Source organism: Varroa jacobsoni, unplaced genomic scaffold (genome assembly GCF_002532875.2).
Source record: "Varroa jacobsoni isolate VJ856 unplaced genomic scaffold, vjacob_1.0 scaffold_1320, whole genome shotgun sequence".
NCBI classification, from domain to species: domain Eukaryota; kingdom Metazoa; phylum Arthropoda; class Arachnida; order Mesostigmata; family Varroidae; genus Varroa; species Varroa jacobsoni.
Window position 1 is genome coordinate 161,096 of NW_019214222.1, and position 16,570 is coordinate 177,665.

A 16,570-nucleotide genomic window follows, 5' to 3' on the forward strand; every position below is an offset into this window, starting at 1 on the left:
CTTGTCAAGAAATTTTCGGAATAGAAATCAGAGTGGAGAGAGCGTTTATACATCAGGAACGTATCGAATATTGCGATTACAATTTCTGTCTGGTTAGCCCCATAGCACTCCATTCATCTTCGGATTACAGAACACTTACTTCACTGTATCCGAATATTGGAATAGTAAATCCTAAAGTGGTATATACACGTTCGTACGCTTCGTAACAAGGTAGAACGAGGACTAGCTGCGAGCCTCAACAATTCGACCTTTTTTTTAAATCTAGACATTAGGTACACAAAAAACAGTTATATGACTATAGCTGTAGTATTGTCAATGAAATAGTTACATAGATGGCTGTGATACCTATAGCACACAGTTGTGCTTAAAAAATATCTTTCATAAGATTATGTTCTTATAAGTTTTAATAAATTTCTGCGACTCATAAAAACACTTTCTCATATTGTATTTACTGCCTACTGATTATACTGTATCAATTGTGGATACAAATGAAGGTTTGTAACAAGTACGGCGCTTCAACGCTACAGCTGTCTGAAATTTTAACGATAATGGCGGGAAGTTGTATATCCAAATTTGTAAGGGCTCTAACGTGCCGCGACTAATGTGCCTACTGGTGAGCCTGACACCGTGGCGTATAGAAAACGTCTACGGGGATCCCCGTCGTGATCTGGTGAGCACATAAAACCAGTGATTTTTGGCCTGCCTGCTAGGTTCTGCCGTTTAGAACCGAGGCCAGATTCACAACTGAAATAATAATGGGCTTTACAAAAACAATACGGACGGAGAAACGTTTTGCAATATAATTAGCTTTGTTTCAAATACCAGAAAACAATAACGTTTTACATTCATTCGAAATGGCTTATTATGAATAAAATCCCAAAAAATATGCGTCCCTCCCATTTCGAGCCCACCCAGATTGGGTTCGAAAGTCAACGAAATTTGTACTAGCGCGTTAGATTGTGCTGCCACCTGTTGCATTCATTTCTCTCTCTTGCTCTCTGTAAGTTGCATAATAGTCTCAAAAAAAAAGTACGACAAGGCGAGACACGCCGGCAGCCACTCCCAGCCCACCCATCTCAAATATTCGAGGGGTGGACTCGTAAAAATCCAGCGTCGCTCACTCCACTCAAGAACTGCGCGGCTGCGAGGCCTTGTGGCTTCTGACTTAGCGAGCCGTAAGAGCGCCCTATGGGAAGGGAGCGAAAGGAGATGCTTAACTCTAATAGTGAACAATAGATCTCCTCGGAAACATGGTATCTGCTCGGCTTGAATTGCGTCATTAAGGCAGACGTTCGTTCAGCGGCACCGACAGTTTCCAATGGAGCGTCCCTCCAGAAACTTTTTCTCTCAAATGCGAAATGTGTAACGTACGTCGTCTTTGCGTACGTTACCACTCGTTTATTTACATCTTAAACGTGCACAGTGGATTAAATCCACTGCAATATCTTTCAACTGCAGCACGAACAAATGCAGAAATCCTCGTTCTCTCTCTGCACCGTACGCACATTTCTATTACAAATTTTTCACTATTTCATAGATTATTAGCACATAGCCACACAGTTTATAGAGCAGTTCAAAGCTTAAAAAATCATAACACACGAAAAAACGTCACTGCTAAAGTTCGACCAATAACTATTATAGCACATAAAACACCGAAATATGGCTAAGTTTGGGCCTGCAGCGTTGGACAAAATCCCTAGCCTACTATTGGAGAGCCTACTGTTACAGTTGGAGCTACTGTTGTTGTTGCTGCTACTGCTCAATGTCAAGATGAGGGGACCACCAAGACTAGATGGTTGTCCCCATAGCAGGATAGCGATTTTGAGGGAAGCTCAAACAGAAGTGCCCTCTCGCTTCAGGGGCGGGCTCTAGATTGGTCTGGTCCCTCCCTCCCGCTGGCCACAATCTCCACCTTTCGCCGCTACCCAGTTCGCCCAGCAGACGATCGGACGAGGAAAGACGGGAAGAGTGAGCGCACAAGCAATGAAAAACAAAGCAAAGAAAACCCATAAGAGGCGGAGGAGGTCGACGAGGAAGAGGAGAGAAGAAAACGCTGTCTTCCCGCACCGCTCTATCCCCGCCACCCTGACGGGACACAACAACGAGCAGCAGCAGCAGCAGCAGCCGGGGGCAGTACCGGGCGCAAAAAAATTGGGCACTTTTTTCCTATAGTGTTTGATTTGCTCTGAAGCAGTTCACACATCACCTACGTCTGATCGTTTGGGTTTGTGTTAGACAGCTGCATCTTAGCTGTACTACATCGGAGACGCTACATTACAGGAGCATTGTAATAATTCTCTTGCACGGAAAAGTCCGCCATTAAAGCAGACAAAGTACTTCTACAGCAAGTCGCAAGATAATCCATTATTAGGTGAAGTACCCACAGCTGATTAGCAGTCATCAAAAGTTCGCTCGATAGACGGACTTCGTCAAGGCACTGAGTGAAGTAGTGGACTGATGATTGTCGACTGACGATTGCCGCAGGAATTGGAAACGAACGTGGACAATGTAAACGTTTGATTCGAAGGAAAGTATCCGTAGTAGTATCTCAAGCTACTGTGAATACGTGTGTGAAATACTGCCCCAAGCAAGATACGTGTCGCATTGGCCTTGGTGTGGGTGTTTTCCAGTGAGGTTTACATACGAACAGTACAAACTGAATAGAGTACAAAAAGTACCTCGTTACCTAAGCGCAATACGTTTTAGTCAGGGTGCATATCTGTCAAGTGCTTTTCCTTTAAGGTACAGAAAAGGACCTAGAGCACTGGGGGAGCACGAACAGATTTATCGAAAAATCGAACGTAAACATGACGGTTACCTCAGCAAAAAAAATAGGTAAGTACCTATATTAGGAATTCACCATTTAATATTTAGGTTATCCAATTTCATTGCAAATTTGTAATGGTGAAAACTAATATTTTTGTAATCTCTTTGAACATGTAGCATCAATGCTCAAGCTTGTCTTTTTTATATATGCCTTTTTTGCTATATGTTGGTTGTAGATTGATGTATGTGCAGGCCAATCGGTCTTCGGCTAGGTCCACACGTAGACTCGTGCCTTGATTCAGAGGGGGTCTTTCTACAAATATTAAGAAGTTGAACAAACTGTCCAGCTGGACACAGAGTAAATAGTTTGTATAACAGAGTGAAAATTAATGCTTTATAAAAAGGCAAAATCCATTATGAATATACTACGTACGTACTATAATAGCAGATTTCAGTTCTCAAAAGGAATTGGGTCTCAGAACAGGACAAACTTACCAATCTCAATTTTGTGAAGACTAAACGTAACGAGGATAAACTTTGTAGTTCGGAAGCGATCGACAGGTTTACATAAAAGAAATTTCCAACCAAATCAGTCGTCCATAGTTTTGCCGTATTCATGTTTCGATTGTATTGTCAGCATGATAAACGACAAATTTCAAAAGCAGGTAAGACATCGGCGATTGCGACATACCAGGGTAAATTTGCAAAACAAAACGCGTAACAACGGGTCTCAACTTTTCGCCTCTAAAATTAAGTGACACGCAGACAGACTACTCACATGGGTGATCTAAACTTGATATACTTCCGACAAGTTAGAGGTAATGAGAGTGCTAATTGAAACAAAAACTGTTAACCGCAATATTAGTAGCTGAGCTATATTGGCGGCAATATTAAAGGTTTCATACAGAAAACACACTCGAAAGGCTTTTTTTTTTTATTTGACAATCCTGTACTTCATGATGTCCTAGGTGACCATGAAACGACCCAAACATATTAGAAAAGTCTGAAAATAGCTGACAGGCAGTACCTTTCTTATACATCGCTATTATGGCCGTTGCTCAGTTAACAAGGAACCACTAACACCGCGAACGTTTGTTAGTTTAAGGTCTAATATATTTGCAAGTATAGTAATCAACGTATCCAGTCACTTGTTTATAGTAGTCCAGGACTCATCTGTCCTACATTCATCTCGTGAGCGAGAGATCGTTCGGCAATAACAAATAAAAGCTATTAAAGGTATTAAAATGTTGAAAATTACCTTATATCTTCACCTATTATCTTACCGAAAACTAGGAAAGTCATGTTCGTATGCTAAAACAAGGCTTCGCCGCCAACGTGCTTTAATGGAAATTTCGTGTCGCTAATACCAGACGCTGAGTCTAGTCTTTTTGTATTTATTTCCAAATGAAAACGTAGCAATCACAGTGGTTTATAGTGTACATCTATAAAGGCAATATAAGGTTCTGGCACATTCAGAACTGCTTCAAGTACTGTTTCTTACACGACGACTGTCTATGAAGAGAGTCACCTTTACAGACCAGTTCCTCACACCTTTAGATCCAGACAATTTGTGAACAAGTTTACCTAAGTTTTCGTATGTTGCTTTGGCACGCGGCGTCCTTTGTATACAAACGCAATCGTTGATTTATATTAGTTCGTGGAGACAAATTCTTCATATATATACATATATATGTATATATATATACATATATATGTATATATATATACATATAGGAGCATTCTATGCTTCAGTATGATTAAACATGTGCTCAAAATGCAGATTCCAGTTAAAAAATATAGTTTCAACTAAGAGAGTTATTTTACTATGAACGATCACAAACGAAGCCTAGACCTTAACCTTAATTACTTTACCTATTCCTAATGCATACACTCTAAAGTATTCATACGTTATTTGAAATGGGAAATTACATAACAATTCCAGTTTGGAAAAGCTGGGAGTCATTTTGCCTATGTTTTTCCCTGTGCAGAGGAATTATATATATATATAGTAAAATTCAAAGGAAGATATTTGAGGGCACTGTCTGGCTCCATGGTTACTATAAATTGGTTTAGTCCCACATCATAGAGCCTACCAGTATCATCTGCATATGTCTGTGAAGTACAGAGCCTTGCTTCAGGTACAAGCGTGAACTACCCCGTTAGTAGGAGAATGACGCATAGTTCTACCCGCCGTGTAGTCTAGTCTGACCTGCATCCTGAAGGGTTGGTTAAGTTAGGTTAGGTTAACGGAATTGCGAGGGACCACGCGACCCATGATCAATCTAACAGGAGGCCCAGTTGGTCGTTCTGAGGACATCGATGACGCTGAAGCTGCCTGGTGAAGTAGCCTCCCTGGCTGAGGAAACGGCCATGTATGAGATAGCATCAGTCAGGCAAACAGACAGACTGGAGAGGAGAAGGGTTAGGTTCGTATGTTGGAAAGGCTGGAGACATATAGTGAAGTGCTACTTCACAGTTTCTCCGAGGTCACTTTTGATTGCGTTCGTCCATTCAGCTGGATCTGCGAATACGCACCTAATACAAAACAATACATTTTCGCGCTGGCTACAATGACTAAGTGCGTCTTGACACAAAACACGATCTTAGGACAGCCCATGCGATATATAAAGTGAGTTATTTGCATCTACTACGTATTTTAATTGAAATGATAGTATGCCAGGGACACATTTAGTCTCTGATAATGCGCATAAGAGTATATCTTCTCAGATTATCGTACTGCCTGTTAGCGGTACATATAAAGTAATACATAAAACAAAATGTAAATATTTTCATCTATTTCGCTGACATGTTTACCATAAACCTTGGCCAGGGGCTCCTATAGGATAGATCTACTAACACCGACTGAATAGCAAGTGAATCTTCCGCAGCTCATATATACAGCATATAAATAGCAAGTTAACTTGCAATAGATAGATGGGTAAATCCTTAAATAGGCATATACTTTGGTTCATTTGGTCGGCAGTCGAATATATTTACAGCTGTATATGTAGAACTTTACATACATAATATATAGCAAATTAGAATTTTGGTGTAAATATAAACTTGAACGAAATGCCATACTTAATTTTGATACAGTGGTTATTGGGTGACAACATCATGTAGATATTGTAGATTTATGTGCTGCAAATAATTTAATACCGACTGTCGCCTTTATATGCTGAAAAAATGTCCTTAATAGTTGGCGGATATTATGGCCCGAACGACTCATCCTATAGGCTCCAGGCTTAAACAGGCCGTAATCAGCACTATACAGCATAACAGAGTTACATTCAAATCCGCGAGCACACGTATTCCTTTGATTGAGTCAACATCAAGCACGACTTTTTTTTTACAAATCCCACAGCAAAAACGTACCATTCTAGTAGATCGTATGTACACGCAGCTGTCAACTATCGACAAGTATTCTCTCGAGTTTTGTTGATACTAAATAAAAACATTCTCAAAAAAAAAAGGCAGTGGAAGAACTGACAGAAGCAGATAGAATAATTAACTTCTAAGACATAGTCGGCAGATAGGATAATTATATTTAGTTTGATTTATTTTTCGTGCAGAAAAATTTAGCCCCTAAACTGGAATATTCCAGGACGATACGGCTAGACACGCTGCATAAGACAAGCTATCCAACGTGTTAATTAATTAACATAATGCACACAATCACAATTTAACTGTGTAAAAGTTGCTGTTTAAAGATGTCAACCGCGTTGGGTCTGGCTGATGCAAACATTATAGCTACTGTTGGCTGGCTACAGCCAACTGCCCCCCGTGGCAAGCTGGGTGCGCTGTTTATGAAAATGATATGTCGGTGGGCTTTAGTTTGCAGCATCCGAGAAGAGCAGGGAGTATAGCGTTCGGCTGGAACGAAAGGGAGGAACCCGCTAGAGTCCTCCAAAGGGGACTTCGCTACCCCCCATCGTCAACGAACCGCTGCTACTGCTGCCGCTACGTCTGAGTCGTTGGATCTGCTATGCTCTATGATTCAGAGGAGATACGGAGGCCACTATATGCTAAATCAGTTTACTTTGCCAGTGAAAATATTGGCGACCGTTATTAACAGTAATTTCGGCTTGCTACGCTTTTTTCTGTTCGAGGACGAACGTAAATTGCATAGAAAGGCCGCATCACTCCATGAAGCATGCAGGTACGAACCGACGGTGAAGGCCTTTTAAACCATACCTAGTTTTATTAAGGATAATAAAGACAAGTGTTTTATTATATGTATTTCAAAGCTGTCAGATTTGAAATGCAGACGACATGTACCTGAATACCTTCCGCGGTCTCACTCATAAGCCACTTGAACTGGTTTTGTCGGTAGACTAGCCACTTCTTCTCGAACATAAAGGGCCTTAATTTCACCTTGCATTTGTTACATTCGACTTCTTTGGCTTTCAACTGCTTTGTGAAATCATGCATCCCTATTTTAATTGAAAGGCGACACACACACTATTCAGTACTGATGAGCCTATTGATGCCATTTCTATGGCAGCACAAATGTTTCTATTTATCCCAAGGGTGTGCGACTCATCACTAAAAATGTTGATTAAATCACATTTAATTTCGAAGGAAATGAAGGGCCTATTCTCGGTAGGTGGCTTGTCCTTTAGTCTCTTCGATTCGGTCAATACAAAGTATTGCAAGCGAACGCGTCATTCTCGACGCGCTCTTCGTCACGAGTTGGCCTTTTTAGATTACAGGACTGGATACCGATTATGCTTTAATTTTACAATTTTTTTTTAGTAGATGTAATATCTAAACAGTAATCTTTATAAGATTAGGCTTCATGTAGCTATACCTTGACTCTTATGCTTTGATTTCCATGAAAATATCTCTATATCGATAGGGATACTGAAGGGTCACATTAGGCTTCTTTACTTTGGCCGAAGATAAGGTCTACTAGTAATAAGTAGTTTCCACTTTGAGACCTGACCATCTGTATGGTCGTAGATAGAGCCGAACTTCTTGTCACAGACAGAAAATGTATGAAGGACTGGGGGTGCCTTGCTTTTATGAAAATACCCCATAGTTATTTTTTGCTATATTTGAGTGGCCGATAGCGACTTGAAATTGGCCGCGGGTGACTTAAATTTTACAGAGTTTGTCATAAAACTAACAAGACAATCAATTTTTTTGAGTGCTGCGCACAATTCAAACATGGAACTATTTGCTGAATTTATTCAAAATTATTGAAGTATTGCATGTAATTTTATTCCAGTCTTCTGTTACGCATATAATATCTTCACAAAACATTTCCCTCTGTCTCTATCAAAATATCTTGCACAAAGCAAAGCGTCCGTTACTGGGCTTAAAAAGTGGGCCAGTTCAAGCATGTTGATTTGGACAACCTCGTGCGTTCAGGATCGGAAGTTGAACTAGAAGTCGCTTTGTTGCTTTATTCACTAATACGCCGTTGGTCATTTGTACTTGGCCAAGATAAGTTCAAAAGAAGCATGGCTACCATCTGGCAGCTGTTATAATCTACATTTCATGCAGATTATTCTACAACGATCGTGTTTTCTGTTCTATACATATTCAAGATATTGAAAATCACAGTAGATTAAATGCAGATAGACAAAATATATTAAGCAACGTAGTAACAAGCAATTGCCGGTATTATGTCCAAAGTCGTAAAAATTAAGACCTTAGAGGATAAATCAATCTGTGTGCGTATTAGGCTATCGCAAATGAATCTGGTGGACTTTGAAATTTAATGACTATTCAATTACGTACTGGTAGACAAAATTTGATGAGTAAAAACAGTTTGGGTTTACCCCAAGAGAACTAAGTTTCAAAAAAAAGATTTTCCACTCTCGAAGGTCAACGCTTTATAGTCAAGCTTTTTATCCCTTGGCGACCAGAACATTGTGGAGATTCATCGAAGATTGAGTAAGACATTAGGCAAAAAGGCCTTATGGAAAAGCACAATGGTGAATGGGTCGATTGTTCCAACAAAATGGATGGAGGTGTTGAAGGCCAAGGAAAAAGTGATTAGGTATTCGAACCCCAAAGGACAAGAACACATTGTCAAGATAGGTACCTGTCCACAAACTATTAGAACGGAATAAGTGCGTACAAAAAAAAAAAGAATATCCTTTTAGGGCATATTAAAAATCATCATTATAGCCCGGCTAGTTATAGAGTACTTCATTTCGAAGTCCACCATTTGTTGCCTAGTCTAACATTCTAACATTCTGAAAAAACAAACGATAGAAACCTCCTTACTGCAATATAGAAAAGCTAGCTATGTAGTTTCGAATTGTCGCTCTAAACCGGAAGCACATGCGTAAAGGTGTTCGGTTGTTACAATAGCCTTACTTGTGAGTTTACAAATACCCGTGTTTTATTATTTGATATCCTTTGTAATGTATTAACTGGGAAAGGTGGAGCACCCTATTTCCAAATTGTACATATCGCAGTACAAATATGCTCAAAGTCCTGGTACTATAGTGAGTATTCTGCGGGCAATTTCACACGAATATTTCTGCATACAGCCTCAGGAGTCTAGAAATTCGTTCCGTCTACGGTACGTCAAACGGTAAAATCTAGGTATGGTTATTAAAGACGCAACGAAATGGCAAAAAAACAACACGCTTCCGGTAGCCTCTGAACAGTAAAACTTGAGCAACTAAAGTTGGCGATCGGAACCTGTCGAAAAAACATAACCCCTATGATGAAGCTTATTAGATTTTTGGCTTATTACAAATAAGATTAACATTAACGATGATAGGTATTTACGTCTTCGTATCAAAAAGCTCTTCAGAGAGTCCATACGTGTGGCTATGGTAAGACGTCCTAATGGCTGGTTAATGCAAATTTCTATTTAAAATCTGGAGTAGCGTATACATGTCGGAGACTGCACCTCGTTATGCGTGACCGCTTTGTCACGCCAAGCAACCGACTTCACAAAACCTCCCAAAGTTGTTGTTCTGGAAATATGATATTTCTGTTAACTTGCTTATTACGCCCGACTTCAAACAGCGGTCTCCCGTCGCATCTGCAACGATTTTTGTTGTTGAGTTTGGCTAAGCATAGTCGACAGATAAATACAGTGCTGACCCCTAGCAGAACCCCAACAAACGACCGCAAGTGACCGCTGAGCAATGTTCAGCTTGCTCGCCAGAGGGAGCCACTAGACCTGACTGTATGAAGTCGAATACTGTAACCGTTGATTGAAGCACGGATGGACGAAAACTCCATTGAACGTGGAAACACTCTGGTCAAGGGCTACCATCATAACCTGTACTTACCATTTCTTTATTTCTCACCAGATTGTTTTGCAGTCATCGATATAATAAAAACCAAATTTCTTTCTCATATGGTATGATTCACATGCTGTAGTTATTCGAACTTTTGTTTTTCTGGAGGTGTTATTTTATGTTCTTAGGCCCAAAAGTTATGTTCAGTTTATATTGACTTCAAAAATATTTGTAAAACTTATGATAGCGCCTTCTGGAACTAAACATCGATCTCTGCAGCAGTATTTCGAAGCATATTCCAGCGTTAATGCCTAGACTAATGTATTTTTCAGTAGACAGGTCAAACTAAAAAAAATTGTGCAGGTATTAAATAAAGTGGCTTCGGAACCTTGGGGTAAATTGTGTTACGAAGAATTTCGTCGTTTTTTTGATATCATTTAGCTGCGAAATGCGTAAAGTGGTACACTCTGGATACCCACTAAATAAGAAAGAGCCGATTTATCTTGCGAATTGTGACCTGTCGAAAAAATGTGTTAGCATGCAAAATCCCAACACGTTTTGCGTCGGATAAACAGACACAGAGTTTCAGTAGTGCGCTAGACGGACGCGCTTATTCCGCCTTACATCTCTTTTGTCCTTGATGAATGTAACTAGTGCAATTCGTTTGCCTAGGCCAACAGAAATAATAGGTCGAGTACCTATTATGATTTATACAGTCGCACTTACTTAGCTTCATTTAACCCTTCTGCTATCCTGATACATTGGCCAAGGAGCTTAGCTAACTCAACATTTGTTTCGTTCATGCGATGTTGATCTATCTTCGCAACGTAATTACGGTTTTCTTCCGTGCTGCCTAATTGACGTTGTTTTCAAGACGTATATCGATCAGTGGATTGGCTAACGGAGGCGATTTTAAGAAATGGATGCGAACCAAGTGTTTTTTCAACCAATTTTAAAAGGCGTTGCGATAGATAGAGTCAGTTAAATTTTTTATTCTGCTTTGCGTGTTTCAGCCAGGTTCAGAATCTTCTTTATTTTTCTAATAACTAATTGCATATAATAAGCTAAGTCAAAATATAATGAATACCTCATAATGACTTCATAGGTTTTCGTGTATGAATTAGCTCTGCTCCTTGCGTGGAACCACAATTTAAGGATTTCTATTTTCTATTAATAAATAGGTACATATATAATCGTGAACGATAACATAAATATTTGATATGTTTTGTGTCAGTATATTGATTCTGTTCCTGAAACACGACAATCCTTTAATTTATTGCTGATTTTTCTTCATAATAAATATTCATCTATATTTTCCTGACGCTTTGTTTTTCTCTTAGAAAACTACTATGAAAAATTGATTCTTTTTTACGAAAATCAACTCGACATTTGCCTTCAACGTTCCGAGATATACTCTTTAGAAGTTCACTCACAAAGGCATTAACCCCTAATTGTTATAAAAGTAAACTGACACGACCAATAGGCTGTGCGCAATTCTGGGCTGGGACCCAGAAACCCTACATACATAAAACGCCATGTTAAATTTTCACTTTTCGACTCGAAAATTGAACGTTAGGTATAAAAGCATGTGTTGCATTGCAGTTCAGCTCTTTTCCTGGTACAGAAAAGATCCCCTTAGTCCAATTTGGACTTACCAAATTGATATTACGATCTATAGAAGAAAATAAATTTTATCATTTAAGCGCAGAACTATTTGCCGTGCACGACACAGACCTCTCCTGCGGGAAATTCTAACGGCCCATTTAAATATATATAAGCGAATCTGGCAGACTTTACAATTGACTAACTACGCACCGCTAGCAATTGGCGGATACTTGTTTTCTAGAAGCTTGTGAATAAAAATCGGCTATGTTTACTCGAAAAGAGTGAAGTCCTTTTAGTCTCACCTATTAACGTTCAGTTTCGCCTTCAAGAACTACAATGCTGCGAAAATACTTCATGGATCGGTGAAGACGTTAGACAAACAAATCTTTAGTGAAAGCGCACTACGTGAATGGTGCAGATTTTTCACGAACGTAAATAGCGGTGCTCTGGGCTAACGAAAGGATGATCAGAGGTCTGGACCCGAAGGCAAGAACACATCGCCGCAATCGAAAGGCTTTTCCTGAAAACAGGCTTTAGAGCCTAAGAGTTCTAAACGGGGACAAAACTTATATTTGACAATTATGACTATCATTGCAAAACTACAACCCAAGTACTGAAAATGCGGAAACTGAGTAAATGGAGTTCCTTTGAAGTAAACTCCAACCACATAATCTGGTTACTTTATGACATTGCCATGCTTTAATTACTTACTAGACTGAGCAACAGAATATCCAGCGTTAGCTGTAATCCGCTTACTCTCCCGACCTAAGTTCGTGCGACTGACGAGCCTTAAAAAGAGCATTCAGTGGGCAATCATATCCCACCATTGAGTTGCCTCGAAAAGCCATAAATACGGATTTTACATATGGGAACGTTAACATTAGCTATATGGTTTTCCAAAGGTGGTAAAGTTCTGGGATAAGTGTGCAGAAAGTAAAGGATAGTACTTTTAACACATACTCAAAAATTTTTGATTCAAAAAATTCTTCACTTTCAAAGGCCTCCAAATTCGTTTAGAGGGAGAGAGAGAGAGAGAGAGAGAGAGTATAGCACCTGAATAGTTGGGACTTTTCCCTTTATTCCTAGCAGTACATCTATACAAAACAAATATTTGACCAACGTTTTTCTAGATGTGCTAAAAGTGTCATTCCTAATAGCATGGTACTTATTCAATAAACCCGCCATTTACCGCTATTATAGCTTCGATTCGGGACCCAAAATTACTCATCAATTATACACTATTTCTTCCTTGACCCGCGAATTAGTTGCACTAGTAATCGTTCGCTAAGCGATAGGTAGGTATAAACTCATTCAAATCACTTATTTAGAAAAAATTGCAGCGGGATTGAATCGTTCTCTCATAGCAGATCGAAATTTTTAAAAATGCAGAGTTTTAAAAGGATAAAAAGCCTATAAGGTGAACAAAATTTTTAAAAAAGACTAACGGATGAAACTGTTATAAACAAATTGACAATCGATACTTTCCTTTCCTAAGCACCCCTTGATTTTTGCATTAAAAATTACCTTGTGTGTCATTTTAGTGAACCTTTGAACCTTTTAAATTTACAACCTATTTATTTTCTTTCGTTTTATCTTATGGTAATCTTATTGGAAAGCTGCAATGAAAACCGATAATAACGTAAACCGTCAATTTCGAGCAAAAAATGAAGTTCTTGAGCTGTTAGGCGTTCTTCCAGCGCAAATCTACTGTATAATAGCTAATTTTCTTTTCGTCATTGTTTTCACAGGCTTTCATATATAAATTGAAAATTGGTTTTCTGAGGACGATACGAAATTTACCAGGCCATTAAGGATATACTGTGTAAGCTAAACTCTAAGCCTGATCTACAGTTCATACGGCATCTAAAAGTTGTTTATATTCATCATGTAGAATTGTGATCGCAGTGTACTTATTTCTGTTGTTCCGTTCCACATTAAACGAATCCCTATTGAAAAAGGGGATTTCGATTTTGACCAACAGCGAATCCTTTTTTAGCACCTTATACCTTTAGTGGTGTACCTTGTCTTGAGAACGGTAACTCGATAGCATAAAGCTTGAGTGCCCTTTCCTTAACAAGAAATACAGAAAATGTCCAAATGAAAGTTTTCTTCGGGTCTCCGTGAAGCTCTTCATTCTGAGCCAATTCAATTTCTCCTTCGAGGATAATCAATCATTTCTTTAGGAACGCCGACAGGGAGTTCGAAGAAAAAGGGTCACTTCCTCTCCTGTAGTTCAGGAAGATGTAAAGAAGGCGTTCAAATTTTCTAGCTTGTTGTCAATCAGCAAAACAGGCCCACAGACTCCTCCTTCATTTTAGAAATTTGCAGAAGAGGTACCGACCAAGTCAAAATTTCTTCCATTAGTATATTGCGCGACTTCTCCAACGAAACGTCGAAATTCTCAGGTGATCGGCTGCGGTTTATTTTCAAGTGGTCCTGGCAGGGTGATAGGATCCAGGCCGCGTCTGACAAGTCAATTATAGTAGTTGCATTTTCAAATACAACGAAGGAGATCGATCAGAACCGCCCGTAGCTCCGAGAAATGTGACATGCCTGCTATTTGGAAAAACTGTTATCGATTACTTTGAGGATCATCTAGTAACACGTCGGCTGGAGGGTGGCAAATAGTACGTTTCATCAAAAAAAACGTTTTACTGCTGCCCAGACTGTGACCTTAATTTATATCAGGGGCTTACGGTAAATTAATAAAGAAGGGTTTCACTGTGTGTATCCTAACTTTTCACGTGCATTCTGCGGGATACATCATGAGCAGTTGCAAGTATTACAGAAGCTAGGATTATTGAATATTGGTTATGCCAAAATCCATCTTATAAGAGAGATATCCTGCATCAAACCATGCTTAACGCTAAGCAACTCTTCGCTTTTGGAGAAATCACGCTTTGACCCCGCGCTTCTCAAAATACTCGTTTTGGACCAACGATGTTAGCCTAACAGCGTCATGTACCAGTTGGGAACCGGTGATGTCGATTTTTATACAACCATAGAAAACAGAAATGATGTAAACAAACTACCAATAGCCATTGATAGGATTTTAGAATTGTCCTGACAGAATAGCATGCTGGTCGCAGTAGCAGTTCTATCGCTTCATTTTTTGGGGTTTTCCATTGCAAAAAAACGATTTTCTGGGCTCAGATGTCTGAAAGCCTTGTCAAACCATGTCAAAGCGTTGTTTGGTAGGAGACATTAAAAGATCTGAAAAAATATAATTTAAATTAATAAACGGCGTATTACAAGGATGCACTATTTTCCACGATTGTATATCCCTTAAGCCTGGTTGCCGATGGCATACACAAACAGACCTCATGATGTGTCGCTAGTTCTGTAGATTATGTGTGAGTAGAACTTCGGATCAAACCAAAAGCCTTAAAAAATCACAAATATGTTAAAATGTTCGATTCTTCCAAAAATAGCTACAAATATAATTTTCGGGTATCTATGGTAAATCTGATGTAATTAAATTTAAATTAATTAAAAATAAAGAAGTAACATAAAAATAACTTTCTCTGCTCATACTTTAGAATTAATCTAGCAAGTAAATATTTTTGTTTGTATTGTTACTGCCTTTTGAATAGGCACAGCAAGGATCATTGAATGCCGTTGAAGTGCAAGCTACGACAAACACACTTTGAGATAATAGTTAAACATTGGCTATAAATACCAAAAAACTTCATTCACGTTAAGCATGGGACTAAATACTACTGACACCTGCCGAGCCCTTTTATAATAAGATTTATTTTTAATCGACTTTCTTTAGAGCAAATCAGAGCCGGTGTTGAGATACCGTAACAGCTAGAACAAACCTAACAGGACACTGACAGACGCATCAAGAGTAGTAACGTCTGGCAATATGTGCTCTCACATCGTTTTCAGTCGAATTCACAGTTCGCGATAAATGGCAAAAAGGTTGAGTGAATCATTATCCTGAACATATAGTCTCGCACCTACGTTACTTCAGTACACCATTGGTTAATCATACCTTCTACAAGCTCCCTTAATTTCATTAACATAATGTTTAGATGTAATCAACAATCCGTTCTGAGTCTTTATTAATGGCCTACCTTTGCTTTAGGCATTACTACTGCTATTAGGGTCTGAACAAGAAGGAACGAGGTGTACATAAAGCAATTGTAATTATAGAATAAATATAAAGCGTTTGTTTGGTTCAAGACCTCTGAAGCGACGAAACATCACTGGATAATTATCACAGAAATCTTTTATGTCCACCGATGTACATCCTAAAGCCGAAACAGGAAATCTAGCGACATTCAAGGAAAAGTAAAAGTTGATACTTAATTTTTATGCCAAATGTTTCGTGTAGCATAGTGCTACGGAACAGCCATTTTTCTAGTGTATACGGTTCATTGTCACACTTATGAAATTCTTAACGAACGCCCGCCCAACAAGCGCTTCAAAACGAAAGCGAAAGGAAGAGAGTTGAAAACTGTTTCAAACCCCTTGACCCCCTTGTCCTATCGATGTGCCTCTCTGTTCAACTGTGTTCATCCTACCACCAGCCAATACCCCACTATTCTCTCTTTCTCAAGGTGGGTCGCGTGTCTGCTTCCTTCCACTTAAGCAGCAGCAGCGCCCTCTACCAGCTGACTCGGGCAGCTCCGCCAGCGACCAGGCGGACTCCGATACACTATCGCCGGTACATGTTCACTTTTCTATCCCTTGTTGTTGTTATGTTGTCATTTGAAGTTCGGAGCGCGGCCGAAAAGCACATCCAGTGCCGATAGAGGAGCAGTGAGGCTAAAAAGAAAAAGATACTATTGTCAATGATGTTTAACAGCAGTTGATTAGCGTGTGCAGAATCTCATGATGACTCTCAGCTAACTTAGCTGAATATAGAAGACACCTTCTGACACGCGGGTGAGTAAGCAACGACCGAACGGAAGGGGCCGCGCGAATCGCGGCCGCTCCTGCTTCTTCTCCTGCAACTTCTGATTCCTTTGACGAGAGAAGTT

The 16,570-nt window shown here is 39.4% G+C and overlaps 1 protein-coding gene across 2 annotated transcripts in view; it reads left to right on the forward strand.

Annotated features, from left to right (window-relative positions):
* Nucleotides 1-2,140: 2,140 nt before the first annotated feature.
* LOC111268781 (protein lin-28 homolog) overlaps nucleotides 2,141-16,570 on the forward strand; it is a 59,540-nt gene continuing 45,110 nt past the window's right edge. The window contains exon 1 of one of the 2 annotated variants that reach the window (XM_022847968.2): nucleotides 2,141-2,835. Coding sequence is in view for 1 of the 2 variants with exons in the window: in XM_022847969.2 (XP_022703704.1) it covers nucleotides 2,808-2,835 (28 nt within the window). In the remaining variant the exon portion in view is untranslated. The remainder of the gene's footprint in view (nucleotides 2,836-16,570) is intronic. The other variant, XM_022847969.2, reaches the window with a different exon arrangement.